General features: G+C 33.4%; 3 protein-coding genes across 13 annotated transcripts in view; 1 reads left to right on the forward strand and 2 right to left on the reverse strand.

The window, feature by feature from the left end:
- LOC143256172 (annexin B9-like) overlaps nt 1-10101 on the reverse strand; it is a 45456-nt gene extending 35355 nt beyond the window's left edge. The window contains exons 1-3 of one of the 2 annotated variants that reach the window (XM_076513013.1): nt 9795-10101; nt 8613-8736; nt 1082-1163 (exon numbers count right to left, since the gene is read on the reverse strand). In XM_076513013.1, the coding sequence (XP_076369128.1) occupies nt 1082-1163; nt 8613-8624 (94 nt within the window). In that variant the 5' untranslated portion in view covers nt 8625-8736; nt 9795-10101. Of the gene's footprint in view, nt 1-1081; nt 1201-8612; nt 8737-9794 lie in introns of both variants that reach the window. The other variant, XM_076513014.1, reaches the window with a different exon arrangement.
- A 185-nt stretch (nt 10102-10286) lies between these two features.
- Nucleotides 10287-15963, forward strand: LOC143257723 (uncharacterized). The gene is made up of 6 exons (XM_076516755.1): nt 10287-10385; nt 13073-13666; nt 13737-13947; nt 14046-14185; nt 14486-14827; nt 15916-15963. Exons 1-6 carry the CDS (start codon nt 10287-10289, stop codon nt 15961-15963), a joined length of 1434 nt encoding a protein of 477 aa, XP_076372870.1.
- A 3590-nt stretch (nt 15964-19553) lies between these two features.
- The window catches only part of LOC143256170 (heparan-alpha-glucosaminide N-acetyltransferase-like), a 30846-nt gene continuing 22769 nt past the window's right edge, over nt 19554-27630 (reverse strand). For all 10 annotated transcript variants that reach the window (XM_076513000.1, XM_076513004.1, XM_076513006.1 and 7 more), the window contains 4 exons: nt 26088-26174; nt 22016-22090; nt 20596-20779; nt 19554-20326 (listed from right to left, as the gene is read on the reverse strand). In XM_076513000.1, the coding sequence (XP_076369115.1) occupies nt 20151-20326; nt 20596-20779; nt 22016-22090; nt 26088-26174 (522 nt within the window). In that variant the 3' untranslated portion in view covers nt 19554-20150. The remainder of the gene's footprint in view (nt 20327-20595; nt 20780-22015; nt 22091-26087; nt 26175-27630) is intronic.

Here is a 27630-nt window from a genome sequence, read left to right on the forward strand (position 1 = left end):
AGTTTACACAGCAAGTCAACATTATATATAGCAGTAGTTTAAACAGCAAGTCAACATTATATATAGCAGTAGTTTACACAGCAAGTCAACATTATATATAGCAGTAGTTTACACAGCAAGTCAACATTATGTATAGCAGTAGTTTACACAGCAAGTCAACATTATATATAGCAGTAGTTTACACAGCAAGTCAACATTATATATAGCAGTAGTTTACACAGCAAGTCAACATTATATATAGCAGTAGTTTACACAGCAAGTCAACATTATATAGAGCAGCAGTTTAAACAGCAAGTCAACATCATATAGAGCAGTAGTTTACAAAGCAAGTCAACATTATATATAGCAGTAGTTTACACAGCAAGTCAACATTATATATAGCAGTAGTTTACACAGCAAGTCAACATTATATATAGCAGTAGTTTACACAGCAAGTCAACATTATATATAGCAGTAGTTTAAACAGCAAGTCAACATTATATATAGCAGCAGTTTAAACAGCAAGTCAACATTATATATAGCAGTAGTTTACACAGCAAGTCAACATTATATATAGCAGTAGTTTACACAGCAAGTCAACATTATATATAGCAGTAGTTTAAACAGCAAGTCAACATTACATATAGCAGCAGTTTAAACAGCAAGTCAACATTATATATAGCAGTAGTTTACACAGCAAGTCAACATTATATTGCAATATTTGTTTTGTCTTGTGTATTGATTATTATATTTTTGTCACTTTGAGTATGAGTTTTAGGCAGTTATGAAATTTATATATTTGATTTTAGAGAATATTAAGTCAAAGATATACATACTGAAAAACATATCTGATCTGTCCGATGTTTTTTTCTTTTTTCTTTTGAAGCTTTAAGAAGGATTTCCATTAAAACCAGAAACTTCTACAAATACTGTTTTTACAAATAAGTAATGTTTGAGAAGTATTATAAAAACTTAATAAAACACGTTTTTGGGAGCTACTGATGTTATACAAGTGAGCAATAACAGTATCCATTGAAGTTGCATAAAACTAATTAACTTCAAAAGTTATTGAACGTATCAATGTAGAATGGTCAATACTTACCCAACCCTTTCATGGCCTTTCTCAGAGCTTGGGCATCAGACTCAGGGTCAAATGGCTGATATGGTAACACTGTTCCTTGATCCTGCCAAGTTAAATACTTCTTGTGGGTACTTGTAATACTATGTGATACGTTATTAAAAAAAGTGTCACTTATGAAACACCTATTACCTTGAACAACCAAAGCGTTTTTTATATTTTCATCCTGACTGATTTTTGAAGTATCTGTGTAGATGTAATTAGCTATATCTAGAATTTAAAAGAATGACTCAAAACTTGAGTACATTTGAATAGTTGACTACTGTTCTTCAGTTCTGAGTTGTTGTGTTTTTTGAAAGTCATTCCTCACTTGTATGATCCTATGTGCTAACCCTAATCATCAAACTTTTAGAACTATGTTTAGAATTGAACTAGTTTCTTTGAAACTATCAGTATTTGAAAGATAGTTCTCCAATTGGGTGTCCACTTCCTCTTTTTGTTGAAATTTATGTGCAACACTTTCATCTTCACTACAGCTTCCTTTAATACACTGATGAAACTTTTCTGTCATGGAATCATGGCACACAAAGTTTGAACACGATTTTAGTACATGTAGATAATAAACTGCAAAATTTACCTTAGAAGTAGAGACAAGTAACTCTTTATCTTTCCTGAATACACTAGTTATAAAGAATAGTAATGGACTAAAATTAAAAGCAACCTGTACAAACAAACATCTTAACTTCAAACCCTGGATCTGTTAAAAACAGTATCAATGAAACCTTAGTGTATGTTGGAGCAACGAATACATAGAGACTAAACAGCTACGTCTTCTATAAGCTTTCACTGATGACAACTACCCCAAACAATTGGTGTAAAAATACTGACAAAAAACTCTTTAATGAGGAAAACCATTTCATTAGGAAAATAGACATAGAGGGTGACATACCTGCCATCTAGGACTTAAAAAAATAAAATTAATAATGAATACATTTAATGTTCAAATTGTTTTCAAGAAGCTAACACACAGAATGTCTTAATGTTTTTCAAACAGATAAGGGTTCAAAGGATATGTCATCTCGTTTGTTGACTTGCATTCATACTTTTATTGAACTGCTCTTTTATGACTTTACGTCAATAAGTTTGGAATCAAATTGTAGATTATAATTCAAACTTTAATATTATATATGAGTTAATTTCTTAAATTAAAAGTAAATATTGAAAGAACACATTTAAATATAGATTTTAGTGGTCATGTGGTATGTTGAATGTAACATTGTTTAAAATTAGATGTTTGCAATGTTAAAATACTAAGTCTATAGTTTCATACATATTAGGAACTCAAATTAGTAATACTGACAAGCTAGAATATAAAATAAGAACCTCATATCTTTTTATTTCACTGAGATATGGTTTATGTACTGAATCATATACAGTGACCCAGTAAAACTTGTTCTAATTTTTTAAATTGTCACTTTTGTACTATTACTAAAGTATACGGCATACGAATAACCAATCAACATATCAGAATTTCTCCAGAGTGGTTTTCTCCACCATTTTAATCTTTGAAAAGACTTCTGTTTTTTTTCAATTCAAGTTTTCAAGTGGATAGGTTGTGTTTTCAGTCTGTTCGAAATTTCATTTTATAAAATTTAAAAATATCTTAGTTACTAAGCTTAATAAATTATATTGTAATTCTATGGTATCAGTGTATTTATTTATGATATTATATTGTAATTCTATGATATCAGTGTATTTATTTATGATATTATATTGTAATTCTATGGTATCAGTGTTGTTATTTATGATATTATATTGTAATTCTATGGTATTAGTGTATTTATTTATGATATTATATTGTAATTCTATAGTATCAGTGTATTTATTTATGATATTATATTGTAATTCTATGGTATCAGCGTAGTCATTTATGATACTATATTGTAATTCTATGGTATCAGCGTAGTCATTTATGATACTATATTGTAATTCTATGGTATCAGTGTAGTCTATATTCTACGAAACTTCGTTCCTTACCAAAGCATCCCACCTGGGGTTGTGTTTTCCTTCCTAAGGGGCCTTACTTTTTCAGAACAGATGATCTGCTATTGCTCCTTTTGGCCTTCACATCCAGGTGCAATTTGATGAATTGGGTCTGTCCTTGGATAACATTGCAGTATCCACTGGTCAGCCCATCCCACCATGGCTTATTACAGTCCCCAAATGTGGCCTTTCTTTAAATCATCTGAGAAGAGCAGATACTCCCGATTGGAAGTACCGTCTTTTATTTACTAAACATCTTTTGAACAATCTTTCCATTCCAATTTATATGGATGGTTCAAAATTAGGTGACTGTGTGGACTCTGCCATGGTTTGTTGTGGTTTGGTGGTTGCGTGCAGAATCCCCACTACAGCTTCTGTGTTCACTGCTGAACTGTATGCCATTTATCTTGCCCTGGATCATATTGAAACTGAGCAGTACTCCAACTGCACTTTATACTGACTCGCTTAGTTCTCTACAGGCTCTGGAATCACTTCACGTTGGTTCACACCTTGTTCTTGCCGATATTCAAAACCAACTGGCCAATTTCTTATTAACATCTACTTCTATCCAGTTTTTCTGGATACCAGGTCACGTTGGTATTCGCGGGAATGAACTTGCAAACACAGCAGCTAAATCTGTCTGCTCTGGCACTATCACTGCAGTCCCTGTTCCATACATGGACTATGGTACTGTATTCAAGGCTCAGCTTCGTGCCAGTTGGGAATCAACTTGGAGTGAGCAATGCGAAAACAAGCTTTTACAAATAAAACTTTGTACTGGGCTTTGGCCATCTTGCTTCTGTAAGGATTGGAAAGAGAAAGTTGTTCTAACTGAACTATGCATTGGTCACAGTTTTTTAACTCATTATTTTCTTTTATCTGAAACTGATGCACCAGTGTGGAGTCTATGTAACACTCAAATCACTGTAAGCCACATTTTACTTTCTTGCCATCGTTACGACTCTCAATGATGGCACCGTTTTAAACATGTTCTGTCCCAAGGTTTGTCCATAACATTAGACAGTGTTATTGGTGACGGTGACACTGTCCACCTTGATAAAGTTTTTTTGTTTTTTAATGGCCATTAATCTTTTTCATGTCATTTAAATGTTTTATATTTATCCATTAAACTTTTTTTAATGTGTTTCCCTTTTAAGAATCACAATCTCTCTAGTTCGATTTGAAATTAGAAAATGGCCGTAACATTAAATAACTCGACACCAAGACTGGAAAGGTCAACTTCAGGTGACAAACCCTGCTGCTTGAACTATCTGTTTGAGCTACCCATTAGCCATCCTGGTGAGTTATAATTACAATTTTGCTACATGTGTTTTAAAGCTTTTATTACTTTACTTTTTGATAATGGCCGTAATGACACATAACCTGAAACCAAGACTGGAAAGGCCAACTTCAGGTGACTGATGGTGGTTCTTGTACTTAACTGTTAGTCTTCCTGGCAAGTTATGATAATTACCATTATGCTACAGGAAGTCCTTTACAACTTCTCTTGCTGTGGTTTCTCTCTTAACTTTGTAGACTAGATGTTAACATTGGTTTTATGCTATTTATGTTTGTTTTTTGTTAACTTTGTTTTGTTTTACCTTCATCTCCTTTTATGAATTTCACTACATTTACTTTAATTTTAACTTTTTACTGGATGTTTGGTGCAGATAGACTAGCTGTTTTGTGCCATAAAACACTAAATCAACCAACCAACCAACCAGTGTAGTCATTTATGATATTATATGGCAATTCTATGGTAACAGGGTAGTCATTTATGGCATTATATTGTAATTCTATGGTATCAGTGTAGTTACTTATGATATTATATTGTAATTCTACAGTATCAATGTAGTTATTTATGATACTATATTGTAATTCTATGGTATCAGTGTAGTCATTTATGATATTATATTGTAATTCTATGGTATCAGTGCAGTTATTTATGATATTATATTGTAATTCTACGGTATCCGTGTAGTTATTTATGATATTATATTGTAATTCTATGGTATCAGTGCAGTTATTTATGATATTATATTGTAATTCTATGGTATCAGTGTAGTTATTTATGATATTATATTGTAATTCTATGGTATCAGTGTAGTTATTTATGATATTATATTGTAATTATAGAGTATCAGTGTAGTTATTTATGATATTATATTGTAATTCTACGGTATCCGTGTAGTTATTTATGATATTATATTGTAATTCTATGGTATCAGTGCAGTTATTTATGATATTATATTGTAATTCTATGGTATCAGTGTAGTTATTTATGATATTATATTGTAATTATAGAGTATCAGTGTAGTTATTTATGATATTATATTGTAATTATACGGTATCAGTGTAGTTATTTATGATATTATATTGTAATTCTATGGTATCAGTGTAGTTATTTATGATATTATATTGTAATTCTATGGTATCAGTATAGTTATTTATGATATTATATTGTAATTCTATGGTATAAGTGTAGTTATTTATGATATTATATTGTAATTCTATGGTATCAGTGTTGTTATTTATGATATTATATTGTAATTCTATATACTTAATACTTGCAAATACTTAATATGTGCAAATGTGTAGATGAACTTGTGTATAATATACCTAACCTCTTGTGAAAGGGTTAACTGAGGTTAAGTTGCAGTGTCTGACTTCCATGTTGTCAATAATGTATCATGTGAATGAAAAAAACAAAACATTCTGTTAACATTAAGATAACAGAATACTCTATGGACGTTAAAGAAGACGTTATAATAGCAGCCCATGACTGTGGTCCTGCTACAGGTATCAACCAAAATCATGGATTCCTCCTTCATACTTGGTGGTTTCCATTCATTAAAGAAATCTAACCTTGCACTGACTCCAATGCTATTATAAAACTAGCATAAAAATGTTCTTTGGGTTTTCACTTTGTTAACCAAAAACACATAATTTTTTTTACTACTGACTGTATCTTTCAAGTATAATGTTAACAAACCACAGTAATGTTTCTTCACCTTGTACTATTATCTTATTTTAGCTCAATAGGCTTCAGACTTATTGTTGTAAACAAACATAGGACATGTTTTCATTTTCTACTGTTGCTAGGCGACTTGTAATTTAAATTGTTACATAGATTGTGTTGTTTACTAAATGTCCCTCACACGATGAAGGCTTAAGCAAGTGATTCAAGAGCTTGTGCATTGAAAAGCTGAACACACGTGGTGATAATCCCAATAAATTACATAAAACAAGTATAAGTACTCATATTAAAAGCCTGAAAAGCTAAATGGATTCTCTTTTAACAACTTCCAACCAACCTTTCTCAAACACCAAAGATCGTGAAATGGAATGTGTTACTTCTGTATTAGAAATAAGGTTCAGATTACAGTTTTTTTTTTATGAATATAATGATAGCTACTTTAAAATTATACTGACCTGATGACCAAAGCATTTCCATAATGTAATTGCTTTCTACTTTTGCTAACTGTAAGAGCTAGCAACTACTCAACAGGAATATAACATCAGTTAAAACACCTGGTTATAACGTCACTTCAAACGTTGGCTTGTAACTACATCACTTAAAGCACCTGGCTACAACAAAATCAATTTGAACACTTGGCTTGTAATAACATCTATTAGAACACAGGCTTATAACATCAGTTGGGACACCTGGTTATAACAACATCAGTTAGAACACAGGCTTATAACATCAGTTGAAACACCTGGTTATAACAACATCAGTTAGAACACAGGCTTATAACATCAGTTGAAACACCTGGTTATAACAACATCAGTTAGAACACAGGCTTATAACATCAGTTGAAACACCTGGTTATAACAACATCAGTTGGAACACCTGGTCATAACAACATCAGTTGGAACACCTGGTCATAACAACATCAGTTGGAACACCTGGTCATAACAACATCAGTTAGAACACCTGATTATAACAACATCAGTTAGAACACATGACTTGTAACAGCATCAGTTAGAACACATGACTTGTAACAGCATCAGTTAGAACACATGACTTGTAACAGCATCAGCCTGAACACCTGGTTATAACAACACCAGTTAGAACACATGACTTGTAACAGCATCAGCCTAAACACTGGTTTCTAACAACATCAGTTCCAACACTGGCTTCAAAAATATCAATTTTAACACTGACTTATAACAACATCACTTCAAACAATGGCTTGTAACAAAATAAATTTGAACACCTGGCTTGTGGTAACATCAGTTTTAATACTTGGCTTGTAATAAAATCAATTAGAACATAGGCTTATAACAACATCAGTTATAGCATCTGGTTATAACAACATCAGTTACAGCACCTAGTTATAAAAACATCAGTTCCAACACTGGCTTGTTACAATATTAGTTTGAAAACCTGGCTTGTAACAATGTCAGTTAGAACATCTGACTTGTATCAGTGTCAGTTATAATAAGAAATCAATGGGATATTTCTCCTTGGAATAATCCTCTATAACTGAATCACAGATATTTGACAAATACACGAATATTTTATACAGACAGATAAAGTAATTCAGTATACACTGTATTATTCCATTATTTGATTATAATGTTTTCAAAAAATATGAAATTTTCTTATTACTGTTATTATAAAATTTATTTTTAAAAAGATATTTGAGAGTTGATAATGAGGTTAATTATTTAAAACAGTAATAAAACTGAACCATTTAATTAAACTATTAACAAACTGGTTCACACATCATTTAATTAAATTATTAACATACTGGTTCACACACCATTTAATTAAATTATTAACATACTGGTTCACACACCATTTAATTAAACTATTAATGAAATGGTTCACAAACCATTTAATTAAACTATTAATAAACTGGTTCACACACCATTTAATTAAATTATTAACACACTGGTTCACACACCATTTAATTAAACAATTAATGAAATGGTTCACAAACCATTTAACTAAACTATTAACAAACTGGTTCACACATGACCCATTGGCGAGTCATGCTCTATTTTCTTTTTAAAAAGCCATTTATTGGCTGGGACTCAATGGATACATATACATTCTTCATAAAAAAAGTAATTGTAAAAAGACCCTGGAAAGTAACAGTAAAATAGGCTTGGGAGCCGATGTTTTAAGCATATAACAATAAATAAATAAGATTTTACTTCATCTTTGGTATTCAATTATTTACTGGTTTACATGGTACACTGAACTTTTTATATGTATAGATAATCAGGTAATAATTACATTATTTTAATTTGTAATTGTTTTTCATTCCCTTATTATTCAATACAATTTTAATTTGTATTTTAAATTTTTTTCACAATGATTTGGACAAAGACTCACACAACCAAATAAATATGAATTAATATACCCGCAGATACTCCTTCTAAAGAAACACATTGTATGTATATAAATATATGTATCATATTAAAATCACAAAAATTTAACAGAAAATAATTCAAATAAACCATCCCTTTACTTAATGAATACAATACCAAAATTACTTACATAATCTGACATTTTGACTGACTGAACTATTTAAGTGTGCAGTTTTCAGTTTAATTAGTGGGTGTCTGTTGTGAAGGTGGAGATACCGGTGTTAGTTGAAACTTGTCCTGATAGGAATAATAACCTAGTTTGGAGAGTACAAAAAAACATGTTTGCCATAACCCAGTATTCCATATACAAAATCATTTTACAAACAATACCAGTCTCACAAGGACATAAAAGATAGCTAATACTTATATATTTGTTAGAAAACCTTTATAATATGATCTAATCTGTACTTAATCTTAAGAACTAAAACTTACAAAATATGTTGGGTAAACATGAGCACTTAATTTATACTGTCAGTACATCATAGTAAATACACAATGAAGTCTCTATATCAGTTTTCACTTCATAGTTCTTTTTAATAATTAAACTAGAAACATATGTTGATGAATATTGATAAAATAATGGTTCTTGATATAATTATGGGTAAGTATATGCTTCAGTAACAGATTTAAAAGGATTTCAACATGATGATTTCAAGTGTTTAATCCGCTTTCAGGAATTATAATCCTATTCTCACATATTCAATGACATAAAATTATAAATGACCAATAAGTAAAGAAATAAGGGATTCATTTGCTCTTTGTTTTAATTATTTTGAGAACTGTTGTGTTGGATGTTTCTCTCTAACTTTAAACAAATAAAAGTTTATAATTTCAGTAAACTAAACACACCAGAGTTACAAAGTATTCTTCTAGAATCACCTTTTATTACAGTAAAAAGATCTTAATGGTATATTAGACATTAAGTTTAATTAAAATATGAATGTTAAAGTATTCATTATTGAAAGTATTCTAAAATACGTAAATTTGGTAGTTGGTACCTACACCCTTGACAAAGTTTTAATTTTTGCACTCTATCAACACAATTTCATTAAATAATCTACGTCCATAAACACATAATGTTAAAACATTAAAGATAATAACTTCACGTTACAGTTCAACATATGAGTACTCAGAACTGAGAGAAACGTAAATGTTAGTGTTATTACTATTAGTGTTAATCACGTAATAACAAAGTTGATGGGTGTGGTTGTTTCGTTTAATGAATAACTCACAACTCAATAAAACAAGTCTTTAAATATAAAAAATAAACATATTACTGATATCAATCGTTTGCTTATGTATTAATACTTACAGATTTTGTAATGAAGTGAGGTAATTCACTCTCTTCGAGCCGTTATCTTCCATACATCCCTTACTTGCTATAACAAACTCGGATGTGGGAAGACGCTGAACAATATGTACCATGGAAGCAAGGGACCATTCAGACACCAACTTATTGTCATGTGATAGCTATCGTATATTCTACTTAGAAGTAAACGTTGCTAAAAATAAACTACATCAGACGATATGAATAACTTCTAGTTTTTTGTCAAATTTGAGAATTTTGTTGAGAGGCATCCATTGCGCGAGTAATTTACTACACAAACCAACACAGAGGCAAAAAAACAAAACAATTTAAACTGAAGCTAAAATATTATAAACCTTTCTATTCTCTCTCCTCACAATCGTACAAATAAGAAAAAAAATTATGACTAAAAATCGATACATTTATGTTAAGTAGAAGTGAGAAATATGGTGTTTTTAGGAAAGTGTTGAAACTGTTAATGTTCTAAATATCAGGTTGATGCGAAAACGCCACATTTTGTGGGTTATTGCCATAACTGCATCTTTCCCAATGTGGCCTGATGGTTGCCGTACGAAACTGGAAATCCTAGGGCTTCAGGTACGGTTTGTTTATTTTGAATTTCGCACAAAGTTACAGGAGAGCAACCTGCGCTAGCCGTCCCTATTTTAGCAGTGTAAGACTAGAGGGAAGGCAGCTAGTCATCACCACCTACCGCCAACTCTTGGGCTTCTCTTTTACCAACGAATAATGGGATTGACCGTTACATTATAACACCCCCACGGCTTAAAGGGCGACCATGTTTGGTGCGACGGCAATTCGAACCCGCGACCCTCGGATTTCGAGTCGAAAGCCTTAACCCACCTGGACATGCCGGTCCCCACAATAGAAGGATTTTTTTTTTTTTTTTTTAATTTTGCGCAAAGCTACACGAGGGCTATTTGCGCTAGCCGTCCCTAATTTAGCAGTGTAAGACTAGAGGGAAGACAGCTAGTCATCACCACCCACCGCCAACTCTTGCACTATACTTTTACCAACTAATAGTGGGATTGACCGTCACATTATAACGCCCGCACAGCTAAAAGGGCGAGCATGTTTGGCGCGACCGGGATGCAAACCCGCGACCCTCAGATTACGACTCGCACGCCTTAACACGCTTGGCCATGCCGAGCCGTATGGTATAGTAAAATATACTTGTTTATCGTTAGTTGTTAAGGGTATATCTAAGAAAGATAAATGTATCTACTCACAGAGTGAAGTTAACTGAAGGATGTGTTACTGTCACTTAAGTCGATAAATGTTTCGCTCAATGTGTTCGTGTACTTTCATTTGACGTGTATTAGATATCACTCGTAGATAATTTGTCGTCTGGTTTCCATTCAGTTTTGTGCTTTGGGAGAAAATTATAAACAAAACTCGTATGTCACTGTTGTTATTGTTTGTTTATTGTATTTAAATCCGTGTGAATAATTACTTTATTTATAGTTTCAAAGAAGGTCCCTGTTTTGGTTACAACGAGACGGCACATTTATGTTTTTTTCTGGTGACAAGTTAACTTTCATCTCTACCTTCGGTATGCAGGAGGTCGTCGGTCTCAGAGGTTTGGTTTGTTTGTTTTGAATTTCGCGCAAAGCTACACGAGAACTATTTGTGCTAGCTGTCCCTAATTCTGCAGTTGCAGTGTAAGACTACAGCAGTGGCAGCGACAAGGGGGTCTTGAGCCCTCCCAAATGAATCAAGCCCCCGTCAGCCCTCCCAATATTGTTACCTACATATATTCATAAAATATGGAAAACACAATCGTCGTTATTGCTTTACAATTAACATAAAAGAGACAGATCTGTAAAACTCAACGTCTTCATTAAGACGGAGTGTGTGTCATTCGTCCTATAGCAACGTACTGAATGCACTGAAACTCATGCGCTGTATTGTCCTCTCTGTGTAATGCCATTCTATCTTGAGCTTTCACCAAATTTAGACAACCACGTTGATTTCAAGTTACAACAGATCAGGGATTTTACTTGATAAACCAAACGTTTCACAGGTATTTACCCATTAATTTCATCTATCTTTCATTGAAAAGTAAAACATAGCATGCATTTTTAAGTGTATTGTGTATAGGTCAAAACTATAAAGCATTTAGCCGGTGTTGTGTCCTCAGATCATTTTGCATTGTGTATCAGCCATCCAAAATTGTACTTATGATTGTGGCATACACTTAAAATTGTGACTTACAATCCAATTAATGTTATACTTATGATTAGATAATAACCTTATATGTTAACTGACCAAATGATATTTTTAAACGATTTTAAAATTGTCATTGGGCTATTTAGAAGTGCCTAATTTAATGTAATGTAGTAGGTACATTATTGTAGCAGGTGCTTGTCACACTTATGATAATAAGAACAATACCACAATCACAGTTTGATCTGTATGAATAATGTGAACTTATGAAGAAACCAGCCTTTCTGTGAAGGTCAACTGAAATTTAGACATTTTGTTGTGGTGCTACTATGACCATTCAATATCCAGGCCGCGAGTTTGCTTTGCACGAGCGCGCGATTCCCGCCTCGAACACCTTAAGCGTATGATCACCGAGCCGCTGACCATGGTGTACCCTCTGCGTACGACTAACGATCGGTTCAGCCCGATCGAGATCCAGATACCAGCTGCACGCCACCACCACCCCGTTCACTCCCATTAGCTGTCCACAGTTTTACAACATGCCCTATCAAAGCTGTGTTTGTGTTCCCTAATTAGCCCTGTAATTTTACATTATCACTACCCTCTACTTAAGTACTTGTGCAAAATGGTTAAAGATAAACACTTTCTCTAACAGTATTTCACGGATATGTTATGGATTTTCATGTGCTATTAATATAATTTGGTGATTTCAATGCTGTAGAGCAGTTGTTCGTAATGTTGAACTATGTTTAAACTATGTTATTTGTTCCTAATTCATGAAATGATCCAATAGTATGTATGTTATATCTTTTTCTTTATATTTCGATGTTTAAAATGAATATTCTTTGTAAGCCCTAATGCTAATATAAGGAGAGAAATTCCCATTCGTTTCATATAAGCTAACACAATTTGGAAGTAAGAAGTGATACTAGAAATCAGACGGCTCGGGGGGTCACTTTGACGTTCGCGCGCTCTGTATAAGGGAGTTATGTTTGTTTACGTGGCTCTCGCTCTCTCTGGTACTCGGACTCACACTGGAACACACACTCAGTTTGGATTAATAAAAGGAAATCAAAATCAGCGACTCATTTTCAAACAAGGACACCAACATACAAGACAAGAGTCAGTCTTCACCCACCAAAACATCAACCGGTCATTTGATAGGGTTGATCAGGCAGGGAGTAGATGGTCCTACAAACACATGTGGTGCAAGTGAGGAGGACGTTGATGATCTCGGTGGTGAGAATGTCGACACGACTAGTACGGAACCCCAGCCGCAAGAGGGCACCACTCACACCCAGGGTGAAAAACTCCCACCAGGACCCAAGGATCTGAGCCAGCTTCCAGATAGTGGTCCTGCCTGTCCAGACTTGAAGAGATACTCGGCCATAGAATACAGCGGCCTGTCAAGGTCATTCAACAAGAATTGGCGTGATCAGCACTCGTGGTTGGAATACTCTGTGACCCAAGATGCTGCATTCTGCTTCGCATGTCGTCTTTTCAGTCACACACACCTCAGTAAAACTGAAAAATTTTTCACCCATGAAGGCTTCTGGAACTGGAAGAAGGTGACAACATCACTGAAGTCCCATGATAACTCTGCAGGATACAAGTTTGCCATGCAAGCTTGGGCAGAATTTAAATTGCAGAAAACAAAGGGTGCAAGGATCCAACATGCTCTCGATGCTTTAATGGTAAATGAAACAAAGGATGTGAGCAAAAAAACAACAGCTGTTTATTGTGGTAAGGTACCTCCACCAACAGAGCCTTCAAGATGAGTTCCTGGACTTCACAGCTGCTGAGGGTCTGGATACAGATTCATTGCTCAAGAAAATCATTGAGACTCTGGCTAAATGTGGTATTGACCATAATGCCTGCATTGGCCAGTGCTATGACGGAGTTGCAGTCATGTCAGGGCACATCAGTGGCGCACAGGAGAGGTTCAGGAGAGAGGTGTCCACTGCTATGCACACAGGTTCAACCTTGTGCTAGTTGATTGTGTGCACAACATCCAGGCTGCAGCAGAGTTCTTTGTGACAATTCAGAAGCTGTACAAATTCTTCTCTACAACAGTTGTGCATGAAGAATTTCTGAAGGTTCAGAAGGAGCTTGAACTCGTGAACCAGCACATAGAGTTGAAGCGACTGTCAGACACAAGATGGGCCTGCCAACATGCTGCTTGTCTGGCTGTGAAAACAACTCTCCCTGCCATTGTGACAACCCTAAAGCGTCTTGTGGAGGGGGACAATGTCCACAGAGCCACTGAATCAAAGGGCCTGTGCATCCTCCTAGATAAGCAGTTTGTAACCAGTCTATTAGCCATATAAAAACTACTGCTGATGACAAAACAGCTATCAGACCACCTCCAGTCATCTGACCTGCAGCTGGCCTCTACAGAGGACATAGTACAATCTGTCATCTCTGGTCTCTCAAAAATGAGAACTGAAGCAGCATGGAAAGACTTGAAAGAGTCTGCTGAGGATATATGTAAGAAAGTGGTAATATGTACTGAGACGGTGCATCAAGGTGGACAGCGATCTGCCCCCAGACACCTAGACGAATTCATAATCACATCTAGTACTGGCCAAAGAGATGAACCAACAACAGATGCCAGGAAACACACCTTCTATGCCATCATAGATAGGATGCTCAACAAGCTGAATAGAAGATTCTTCTCTGATGCCTGTAGTGTTCTTATGGGTGCAACTGCACTGAACCCCAAACACTCCACATTTCTGGACAAACAAACACTCTTAGGAATTGCAGCAAACTATGGTGTGGCAGAGGATGACCTCGCAGTGGAAGTCCACCAGCTGAACCAGCTAATTGCCAGGAAGAAAGACAAGGGGCAGGAAGTATCCACACCGTTGGAACTTGCAACCATGCTGGAGCCATACAAGGATGCCTTCATGGATCTCCACAAACTTGTCTGCATCGCTGTGACCCTGCCTGTCACTTCAGCTGCCTGTGAGAGAAGTTTCTCATGTCTGAAGCTTCTCAAGACATACTTGTACAACAGCAGTGGTTACAACCACACCAGCAACCTGTCATATCAGTAAACTCCAGGAGGGCAAAACAACTCGATATTGATACTGTTATAGACACATTTGCTGCCAATCACCAGAACAGGTGTATTGTTTTGAAGTAATATTGACTATAAACACAACATGATGAAAGATAGTTAGCCTGATAGTGACCTTACTTTTCCTGAATGGGATAATTCGTTCCTGCAATGTAAACTATGTCTTTTGATTTGTAGCTTTACTCTTATTGGTATATTAAATGTTCAATCTAAGCTGATCTTGATTTTCTTTATTATTATGTATTACCTTGGGTGGAATTTAGGTGAGCTTCCTCTTTTACACATACGCATATTTTCATAAACAGATTATTTCTAATTTGTAATAATCAATTATTAATCAGAGTATGAGTTCCCAATCAAAACTGCATTGAAAACGTAGTTCAAAATAGCTCACCTTTCTGAAATGTACTTTGGTATTTACGTTATTATAATATACCATCTATACTTCATATTAATGGGATATTGGGAAGTCCCTCCACAGTTAAACTCAGTCCCCCAACGAAAATATCCTGGCGCCGCCACTGGACTAGAGTGAAGGCTGCTAGTCATCACCACCCACCACAAACTTTTGGGCTACTCTTTTACCAACGAATAGTGGGATTGAACGTCACATTATAACGCTGCCACAGCTGAAAGGGCGAGAATGTTTGGTGGAACGGTGATACGAACCGGCGATCCGCAGATTACGAGTCGAGAGCCTTAACCACCTGACCATGCCGGATCCGGTTTCAGAGGACAAAAATTACTAGATTTTAACATGGATTTAAATGACATTTTCTGAAACCTACCCAAACATAATTTGTAACTCAGCAGTATGAAATTAACAGCACATGATGCATATTCTAACGTGTAATTAACAAGATACTGGATGACAGCCAAAACCCAACAGATGGAGTCACCAGCACATAGTGGATGCTCTAACGTGTAGTTAACAAGATATTGGATGATAGCCACAACCTGACAGATGGAGTCAACAGAACATATAGGATGTTCTAATGTGTAGCTAGCAAGATACTGGATGATAGCCACAGCTTAACAGATGGAATTACCAGCACATAGTGGATGCTATAACGTGTAGTTAACAAGATACTGGATGATAGCCACAACCCAACAGATGGAGTTACCAGCACATAGTGGATGCTATAACGTGTAGTTAACAAGATACTGGATGATAGCCACAACCCAACAGATGGAGTTACCAGCACATAGTGGATGCTATAACGTGTAGTTAACAAGATACTGGATGATAGCCACAACCCAACAGATGGAATTACCAGCACATAGTGGATGCTATAACGTGTAGTTAACAAGATACTGGATGATAGCCACAACCCAACAGATGGAGTTACCAGCACATAGTGGATGCTATAACGTGTAGTTAACAAGATACTGGATGATAGCCACAACCCAACAGATGGAGTTACCAGCACATAGTGGATGCTATAACGTGTAGTTAACAAGATACTGGATGATAGCCACAACCCAACAGATGGAGTTACCAGCACATAGTGGATGCTATAACGTGTAGTTAACAAGATACTTTGGAGATATTCTTGTTTATTTATGGCCTATCAACTGTGTCTTTTAAGACATTCTTGTTTATTTATGGCCTATCAACTGTGTCTTTTAAGACATTCTTGTTTCAGTTATGGTTTATAACTTATTTTAAGAAATTCTTGTTTAGTTATGTTATATAAACTGTCTTTTAAGATGTTCACGTTTAGTTATGTTATATAAACTGTTTAAGATATTCTTGTTTAACTTACGATCTATAAACTTTTCTTTTACCTGTAATCACAAATTGTGTTAATCGCTGGTAATTACCTTATTTGTTTTTGTAAAAATAATGAATTTTGAAACGCAGAATTATTATTTTCCAATAATCATTCTGACATATTATAATCAATTACAACTAACCCTAACTTTACTAAACAGGAAATGTGTTTCTTATAACAAAGCCATAATGGTCTATCTGCTGAATCCACCAAAGGGAATAGAACCCCTCATTTTAGGTTGTAAACTTGTAGACTTACCCTTCTACCAGCGTGAGACAATTAGAAAATAAGCTGTAAATGGTATTTTAATCATTACAATAACCTTTGAACTGCTTCATTTTATAAAAACACAGTCATGAAATTTTGTTTATAGAAAGTTTTATGATCAAACAGGTGGTGTAACAATGGGTTGTAACCATTACTACCAACTGCTTAGCAGTGTTCAAATTGTTTCAATTTTGATTAAAAATATATTTTAGTGATTTATTTATACTCTTCAAACATAATTATCACGTTTGGAAATTTATTATATTTAAATGAAAGAAATCAAATTATTATTTTACTGTAAAGAAGATAAAGATACTGTATTACCATTTTCAGAGGTTAAACTTTTAAATCAAGAGACAAAATTATTCATGTTCCGTTGTCATAAACAAACTTTCTTTATACTTCAACTACAGAAGTTTTATATCTATTGTCAAAGAAAACCAGCATGAAGTTATAATTTTTATGTTGATCCACATAGCTTTTAAATTAATAAGGACAAAAGTGGCGTTCCACCTAGAGGTTGTTTCTTGAAAAGTTTATTAGCAACAACACAAGAAATACCTATAAAATGTAAACTAACCAAACACTAGTGTTTGGTGTACCAATATTACTTCGAAAGACAGTTTTAGTACTTATGGGTTGAATTCTATAATTCAATATCTTAAAATCTACATATCGTAAATTTTCACCGAGTTATTTTAAACCTCAGTTGCGCATTAAGCTCTTCGTGGTAAAAAACTCAATTCAAATACTACGGTGTTTTTCGTATTGTAATTTACATATTAACAGGTGGTACTAATTACAAACAGGTTTGTATCTGTTTCATGGTATACTGCCTAGAAGATCGAATCAAACTACGAAAATAATGCCAGTATTTCCCTACACAGTGACATAACAAAACACCTTGCCATACAAACTGAGCAGAGAATGAAATAAAACTGCAGATAATAGATAATTTATTAATTACACATTTGGAACTAAGTGTCAATACATATTCATCTTTTTAGATATGTTTTTAATCATTATTTTAAAACATTAATTACAAGACAAGCAGCAGATATGTTGATATAGTGTTTTAAGATGCATTTCACCCACACACTCATCTTATATTTATATAGAATTTAGAGAAAATCAATTGTTGTTACTAATTCAGCCAACAAGCTGTTAAAAATTAAAAAATAAATATGAGCCATAGAAATGATCTTAATTGTTACTTTATTATGTTAATTACAAGATAGGTAGCAGGTGTTATTTTACTTGTTACTTTATTATGTTAATTACAAGATAGGTAGCAGGTGTTATTTTACTTGTTACTTTAGTATGTTAACTTGTTACAAGACAGGTAGCAGGTGTTATTTTACTTGTTACTTTAGTATGTTAATTAGCAGGTGTTATTTTACTTGTTATAGTATGTTAATTACGATAGGTAGCAGGTGTTATTTTACTTGTTACTTTATTATGTTAATTACAAGATAGGTAGCAGGTGTTATTTTACTTGTTACTTTATTACATTAATTACAAGATAGGTAGCAGGTGTTATTTTACTTGTTACCTTATTACATTAATTACAAGATAGGTAGCAGGTGTTATTTTACTTGTTACTTTAGTATGTTAAGTACAAGATAGGTAGCAGGTGCTATTTTACTTGTTACTTTATTATGTTAATTACAAGATAGGTAGCAGTTGTTATTTTACTTGTTACTTTATTACATTAATTACAAGATAGGTAGCAGGTGTTATTTTACTTGTTACTTTATTACAAGATAGGTAGCAGGTGTTATTTTACTTGTTACTTTATTACATTAATTATAAGATAGGTAGCAGGTGTTATTTTACTTGTTACTTTATTACATTAATTACAAGATAGGTAGCAGGTGTTATTTTACTTGTTACTTTATTATGTTAATTACAAGATAGGTAGCAGGTGTTATTATATGTATGTAAAAACCTTTGTGAATCTGACGATGACCGAAGAAGGTCGAAACGTTGTTCTTTCCTATACATAGTGCTTTCTCTACCCATTATGCACTGATATTTTTTTGGAAGTAAACAATCTTAGTGAAGTCAAATAAACATCTCTTCACTATTTTTTTAATACTTTTATACTAAACAAGTTCAACTTACTTGTGAAATAACATAACTGCCATTTTAAAATTGTGACGGGTTATTTGTCTCACAGTTTTTAACTATGTCATATAAAAATATACTGATTTTATTATTCTTTAATAAATATTTAAATATAAATTAAAATGCCTCTAAATACACAAAACAAAACACTAGAAATCATCCTTTAAGTGTTTTATATATCAACACAGAGAACTGAAATGCCCATCACTAGTGTATTACATGAAATATGGTATCTTAGTCATAGATATATATAATAATACTGACTATGTGGTTAAACAACACTATATGAACCTCTTAAAACAACTTCTGATTGTAAAAATATCATACACATTTTCTTTTCATAAAAGTTTCTTTTATTTCTTATTAAATCAAAATCCATTATCTAAACTTACCCTATCTACACCAGTAATTATCTGAGTATATAAATCTTTTTCAAGTAAAAATACTGCATTATCAATGAGATCCTTTACTTTCATCCACATGGTTTCTCAACTTCACTCAAGTTGTCAACATTTCATTTTGCTATTAGGTAAATATAACTTCACCATTAAATGAAGGAAAAAATAATTTTTTTTTTTACAAAACTCTCAATATAAAGAAACAATTAAAACAGCAATTTTATAAACTACCAATGGACAGTAATAAAAACATTTCACAAAACATTTGATTCAATGTGAGATACCATTCTTCATTTTTAATTAAAACCTCAATATTTCTAAGAAAAAATAAAATTCTTAAACCTTGCATTCTAAAAACAATGCAACAGATGACAATAAATGTGACAGGGTAAAACATAAAAGCACTGTGAATAAACCAAACTTATTATAACTTTATTTAAATACTTCAGGCATCCAATAATGTTACACATGTAATAAAATAAACCTTAGACTTTACAAAGTGTAACTTTCTGTCGCAGGTGTCGATTAATCACACTGTTAAGAAGACCTTTTGATAGTAAAGCCATATGGAAATTATCACCCACAATGTCACTCCCCACAAGTCCACCAACAAGTGTTCCCAGTGTGTCTGACCCACTTGCCACGACCATGGAAACAGTTCACCAGTCAAAGAGTGTCCAACGTAGAGCAGAATAGAGTTCATTCCTGTATTAAACAGAGAAGTGTTTCATTTCTGTAACAACAAACCATACATCTGTATAACTTGAAACAAACATACTGTAGTACAGTTAAGAGAAGCTGGATTTACACAGGAACAATAAACCACACATCTGACAAATGAAAAAACTTAAAGAGCAGAAAGAGATGATCAGAGAGATTGTTTCAAGTTAACTGTTTTTTACCCATAATTTTCCATGTAGCTTAGATCTAAACATACAGTAATAAAAAGATGTCTGTTGTGCTAGTGTACTCACCAGGAAAATAGAAAGGTGCTCCAGTCCACCACTTCTTTACGTCAATTACAAAGTAACATGTGGAGAGCAATAAGAAGGCCATTCCTCCTGTGGCAAAGATGTATGAAATAGACCAGAGGTTTTTGTTTATTGGAATCCAACCATCATTTTTACTGCCCTTGCACAGTGTGATGGCTATTAACCCCTAATTGGAATAAAAGACAGACATTTGCAGAAAGAGAACACAATATTGTAACAGTTGGGAAAAAATACCACAAATAATGGGAAAAAAATATATATCAAAATTCTTGACATACTTATTTCAACCTATCCATTATCTTTTCCATCTCACCTTATCTTCAAAAGACAGTACTAGACTGAAGAAGACACAAACGTGTCGAAACTAGTTTCTCCTAAATTAAAAGTTCTCAAGGTTTTTCAAGTTATTGCGAGTTTTCACTGGTCGGAAATTAATTCTTGTTGCAATATCTTGGTACGAAATGTTGTATGTTAACCTTCTCATGATACCATTCTATTGTAGCAATACTTTGTTTTTTTTTTAAATGTGCATATGCTGTACTCTCATAATGTGCTTGTGTAAGCATTCAATGCAATAAACATAGACAAAATGTAAATATACTTCAATAGACATTTTGGACAATAAAATACTAAAAGTTTATCAAAGTTTAAGTTTTTAAAAATGTCTAACTTAGGTTGTAAACTAACATTATACATTTATTTATTGGTAGTACAAAGTACAGTGAAGTTAAGCCTAACTAAACTAAAGCAAGAAACACATACAAGTCACAGTGTTAATGTATCTCTTTTTCAAATACAGGCTGTAATTAATAAAGGCTTACATAAATATTAACTAATGTTAAATCTATAACAAGTGGACTTAACAGATTTTTATGTATGTGATTGGAATTTCTTGAAATTATTTTAGAAATTTTGTACTTAAATAAGTAATGTTGTGTTAAAGATAGTAATTTAACCGTAAATGTCTGGCAACTCACTAATGATTTTTATACTGTTACCCACTGTTGAAGTACACATTACACATTCAGTAATTTTGTTAGTGTAAGAAGCTGACAAAGAAAAAGAGAGATAGCTTATATTCTGTGTAAAATTATCATGAACTTCCAGCTATAATTAGTATATGTAACTAAAATGTGATGGTGTATTTGTTTACATTTTTATGTTTAACTCGTACACTGCAACAAACAAAGCCATGGACCTTCAAGCCATGTAGTGGTTAAACACTATACAAAAAAGTCCTTAACAAGCTGATGGACTTGAGATGGACTTTCATATGTATTCCAACACATTTCAAGGAGTTTTAATGGTAATTTAAGGAAAAAGCTTACAGTACTATTTATATGTGACCTACAAACACTTAATACACAGTGAACCGGTGGATGAATACAAAAACTGTACTAACTATAACTGCTCCCCAGATAAGCCAACGAATTATTCTTGGTTTCCACTCTTGGTAAGTCAACAGAATTTTTCCTGCCTGAAAAATATAAACAAACAAACTAAAGTATCTCAAAGATGCTGAAATATAGAACTGTCTTAAAAAACATGAAAAATTAAATTCCACAAATTAAGCAAACCTGTTAGAAATTATGTAGTTTTTTTGTGCAATGTCAAATTTCTTCAAATACAAACCTACAAAACTGTTAATAACAGCTCAAAAATTACCAATTATAAAAACCTTTTAAATAACCTTTAATATTAAAAGTATATGAAACTATGAAAATATTAAATTATATTCCTCCTATTGTCATCACTGATGAACATTATAAAGAAAAAAAAACTATTTGAAATATAAATCCCAAAAAAATTGTAACTGTGTTTCATATATAAAAACTTTTACAATAATTTCTGTCAATTTTCAACATATTCAATTAAATTACAACCATGTTAAAACAATCTAAACAAAAACACCATAGGTACAAAAAAAGAAAGAAATAAAGGAACAGCCAAAAAGAGTCGAGTGTGTGACTTAAAAGAATTAAATCGAAACACTTATAACATTAACAATAATGTTACATCAAATATTCATTCACTAGTCAGTTAGACCATGTATTTAGTTGTACCCATCATCATGCCTTTAGTTAAACAAAAACCTAGGCCTGGCTAACTAACCAATCACTGAATATTTGATGTAACATTCTTATCAATGTTTTGAGTTTAGAAACCAGTTTTATCACACCTTATTTTTCACATATATGGAATGTACTTCATGATGTTTGGTCATTGCAAACAACAACGTGTAAGAAAGTGATACTCGATGGTAACCAACGTTAGCTTAAGACAAAAGATGACAAATGGTCCACTTTTACTCTTAGATCAAGATGTTGTGAAAAATGTTGAAACGTTTTCCATTCGTGTGGGGAAAACTTGATCAAATCTGAGCATTTCTGTATAATAACTTCACACAGTTTGTCCTTCAACAAGAAAGGTCCACCTTATGAAGGTGCTTGGATTATAGGGTATTTTAATTCATTTGCATGCAACTTCCATTAAAGCCATATTAGACTCATAATTAGATTCAAAAGATCTATCAGTGTTTCATATCCACAAAAAGTAAGTATGTTTTTCTCTTGTATAAAGTTTCTGTATTTTGATCAAAAGAATAAAAAATGAAATATGCCTCAATTAAACATTTGAGAAACTACATTATTAATTTTAAATAGTTTGAATTTAAATATTGTATAAAGAAAAATACCATTATGGTGTGTCTGTAACCACTGTATTACAGAAACACTTGTTATACAAGTATCTTTATGATACTTGTAAAGAAACATTGTTATGGTGGAAGAATATATTATTATTGTATTAATGTAACATTTACTATATGAAATATCTTTATGATAATTGTAGAGAAACATTGCTATGGTGGAAGTATATGGTACTATTGTATTCATATAACATTTACTATATGAAATATCTTTACGATACTTGTAAAGAAACATTGTTTCGGTGTAAGTATATATTATTATTGTATTATAGAAACACTTATAAGTATCCATTATGACTGTTACAAAATAATAAATGATACAATTACATGTTCCATGTACAACTGTAGGAACTACTTCATACTTTTGACTATGTCTCTTTCAGATATCATACCATATCTTTTTATCTAAACTACTAGTACTTGCTTTCAAACTACACATCACATAAACATAAAAAGCAATTCACATAGTGATGAATATAAATTCAGTCTTTCTAAACATAAATAAAGATGTAGAAATATCAATTATATTTCCAGCTGCAGTGGGAATGTAAGAGAACAGCGACAAGACGTAATTAGCTGGGTTCTGTTTCATAAATTTCTCTCAAAATAAAATAAAATAAATATAGCTAACTGATGAAGAAATTTCATTATTTTAAATTATGTAATTAATTTAACTATTAACATTGTAACTGCAATAATATAACTGTTTACGTTGTTACTACGATACAACTTCTACACTGCTGACAAAAATCTTAAGGCCAATGAACATAAAGAAAAAATATGCATTTTCCATTGTTACACTCAACCACTTATTTGAGTAGAACTTCAGAAGATGAAAATAAGGAAAGGGAAAATAAAAATAAAATTTTTTAGCATTTAATAGGGAAAATATGAACACTATGAAATTAGTGTAAATACTAGCTGGTCGAAAGTTTAAGACCATACCAAAAAGAGGTTCTAAACAGGGTAGGAAATGCCCAACAAGAGGTCTCAGTAGTGAGTTGCACGGCCATTATTGTGAATAACTGCAAACATTCACTTTGGTATGGTCAATATAAGCGTTTGCAGAAGGCTGGCTGAAATGTTATTCCAAATGGTGAAGATGGCTTCACAAAGATCATGCACTGTTTGGAATTGACGTCCATTTCTATAGAATTCCCTTGACATCCAGCCACAAACATTTTCAATGAGGTTCAGTTCGAGCGAACATGCTGGATGGTCCAAAAGAATCACGTTATTCACCATGAAAAAGTCCTTTGTCCTGCAGGCATTGTGGATTGCAGCATTGTCCTGCTGAAAGATCCAGTCATTTCCACACAAGCGAGGACCTTCAGTCAATAAGGATGCTCTCTTCAACATGCCAATATAGCTAGCTGCTGTTTGCTGTCCCTGTATAACCTGAAGCTCCATTGTTCCATGGAAGGAGAAAGCACCCCAGATCATGATGGAACCTCCTCCATTGTGCCGTGTAGAAAATGTCTCCGGTGGGGCATCCTTATTGTGTCAATAAAGTTTGAAGTCATCTGGATCATCCAGGTTAAATTTTTTCTCATCAAAGAACAAAACCTTCTTCCACTTTTCTATGTCCCATGTTTGGTGCTTCTCAGCAAAGTTAAACCAAACTGTTTTGTGGCGTGGAAGGAGGCGTGACCTTTGAAGACGTTTATGATTTTTAAAGCCTTTCTCTCGTAAATGCTGTCTTATTGTTGTTGTTGAGCTGCATTCTGCCTCTGTAAGGGCCTTAATCTGGTTTGACAATTGGCTGGTGTCTTGCCGGACAACCCGTCGAATCCTCCTGCTCAATGCCGGCGAAATTTTCTTGGACTGACCACTTGAAATTCTCGTTCCGTATCCCTCAGGATCTTTTAATAAATTTGCAACAGCAGTATTACTACGCCCAGTCTCACCAGCGATGGCACGTTGAGAGACGTTGCTTCTGCAGCTCGACAATTCTGCCACATTCAAACTCTGTCAACTTTATAGCCTTTGCCACGCTTTTACCCAATATAACACAGAAGATGTCAGTGGGAGATGTTGACAACACTAATGCTTGGACACAAATGACTAAATTTTGTCACTTGTTTACCTATTAACGCTTCGTTTCAGCATGGTCTTAAACTTTTAACCACTTAGTATTTAGGCTAATTTCCTAGTGTTCACATTTTCCCTATTAAATGCTAAAAAAGTTTTTTATTTTTATTTTCCCTTTTCTTATTTTCATCTTTCGAAGCTCTACTCAAATAAGTGGTTGAGTCCAACAATGCAAAATGCATATTTTTTCTTTATGTTCATTGACTTTAAGATTTTGGTCAGCAGTGTTATTGAACATCTCATCAAACACAATAAAAGAATTTCTTTACATTAGTACACACACCTTCACATACAGAACATAAATTTGGTTTAATAAAATCAAGCATGAAATATGTTGAACTTCCAATATTTTTACTTATAAAGTAAGTTGTTCAGTAAAATATAGTCAGGCATTAACTGACTGCTGTGAATCCCACAAATAAACATCATGATACATGTAACTTAACACAAAGAAAATAACATTAGTCTTAAAACAAATTTACAGTAAATAGTGTTAGATAAAATGTGTTTCTGTATCAGTGCTTTTCTTACCCAACTCTACTAACTGACTGATCTATGTTGTGGTAGGTTAGACCTGTACTGTTTTCAACATTAAACATGAAAACCTGAATAAGGTATTGGTAGAGAAAAAGTATGATAATAAATATCCTGTTACTTTTCACAATCAAGAACTTACTTGTAAACCAAGGAAGACCAAAAAAATGGATGTCAAGAAACCTAGGATTCCTTCAGGATCATATGGAAGGTCAGTCAGATAGATGACCTATTAAATATAGCCAAACAAACAAGTAGAAGAATTAACACAGAGATTACAAGCTGAGTTGGAAGGTTGACGAGATAGATAACATTAAATATAACCAAACAAACAACTAGAAGAATTAACACAGATATTACAAGTTGAGTTGGAAGGTTGACCAGATAGATAACATTAAATATAACCAAACAAACAAGTAGAAGAATTAACACAGATATTACAAGTTGAGTTGGAAGGTTGACCAGATGGATAACATATAATATAACCAAACAAACAAGTAGAAGAATTAACACAGATATTACAAGTTGAGTTGGAAGGTTGACCAGATAGATAACATATAATATAACCAAACAAACAAGTAGAAGAATTAACACAGATATTACAAGTTGAGTTGGAAGGTTGACCAGATAGATAACATAAATATAACCAAACAAACAAGTAGAAGAATTAACACAGATATTACAAGTTGAGTTGGAAGGTTGACCAGATAGATAACATATAATATAACCAAACAAACAAGTAGAAGAATTAACACAGATATTACAAGTTGAGTTGGAAGGTTGACCAGATAGATAACATTAAATATAACCAAACAAACAAGTAGGTTACAATTTGAACAGGAAATAACTAAAGAAACACTTTCTAATAACACATTAAATACATTTTAAAGAAAAACTTAAATATATCTCAAAACATGCTAAGCACTTAACACAATACACCTCTTCAAAAATACTCAACAAAAACTTATTTATAAACACACAATGCACAGAGTAGTTTCCCAAATGTACTGTAAAGAGAGGAACTGTATCACATAGAGTAAATCCCTATAAAACACAAAGTATATACTACCTTCAAAAAGACACTGTATACATAGTACCTTTACAAAAAGTTCAGTACTGCCAAACTAAGTAAACCTCTACAAGAACACTGGACATATGGTAACACATCTCCAGTGACATTGGACATGCAGCACATGATGACAGTTACACTGGACATACAGTGCACGACTATAACTACACTGGACATACGGTGCGACTATAACTACACTGGACATGGTGCACGACTATAACTGCGACTATAACTACACTGGACACACGGTGCACGACTATAACTACACTGGACATACGGTGCACGACTATAACTACACTGGACATACGGACTATAACTACACTGGACATACTATAACTACACTGGACATACGTGCACGACTATAACTACACTGACATACGACTATAACTACACTGGACATACGGTGCACGACTATAACTACACTGGACTTACGGTGCGACTATAACTACACTGGACATACGGTTGCGACTATAACTACACTGGACGACTATAACTACACTGGACATACGGTGCACGACTATAACTACACTGGACTTACTGGACTATAACTACACTGGACGACGGTGCACGACTATAACTACACTGGTACATATAATACACTGGAATGACTATATCT

The sequence above is a fragment of the Tachypleus tridentatus genome, chromosome 7 (genome assembly GCF_004210375.1).
Source record: "Tachypleus tridentatus isolate NWPU-2018 chromosome 7, ASM421037v1, whole genome shotgun sequence".
Taxonomy (NCBI): Eukaryota; Metazoa; Arthropoda; class Merostomata; order Xiphosura; family Limulidae; genus Tachypleus; species Tachypleus tridentatus.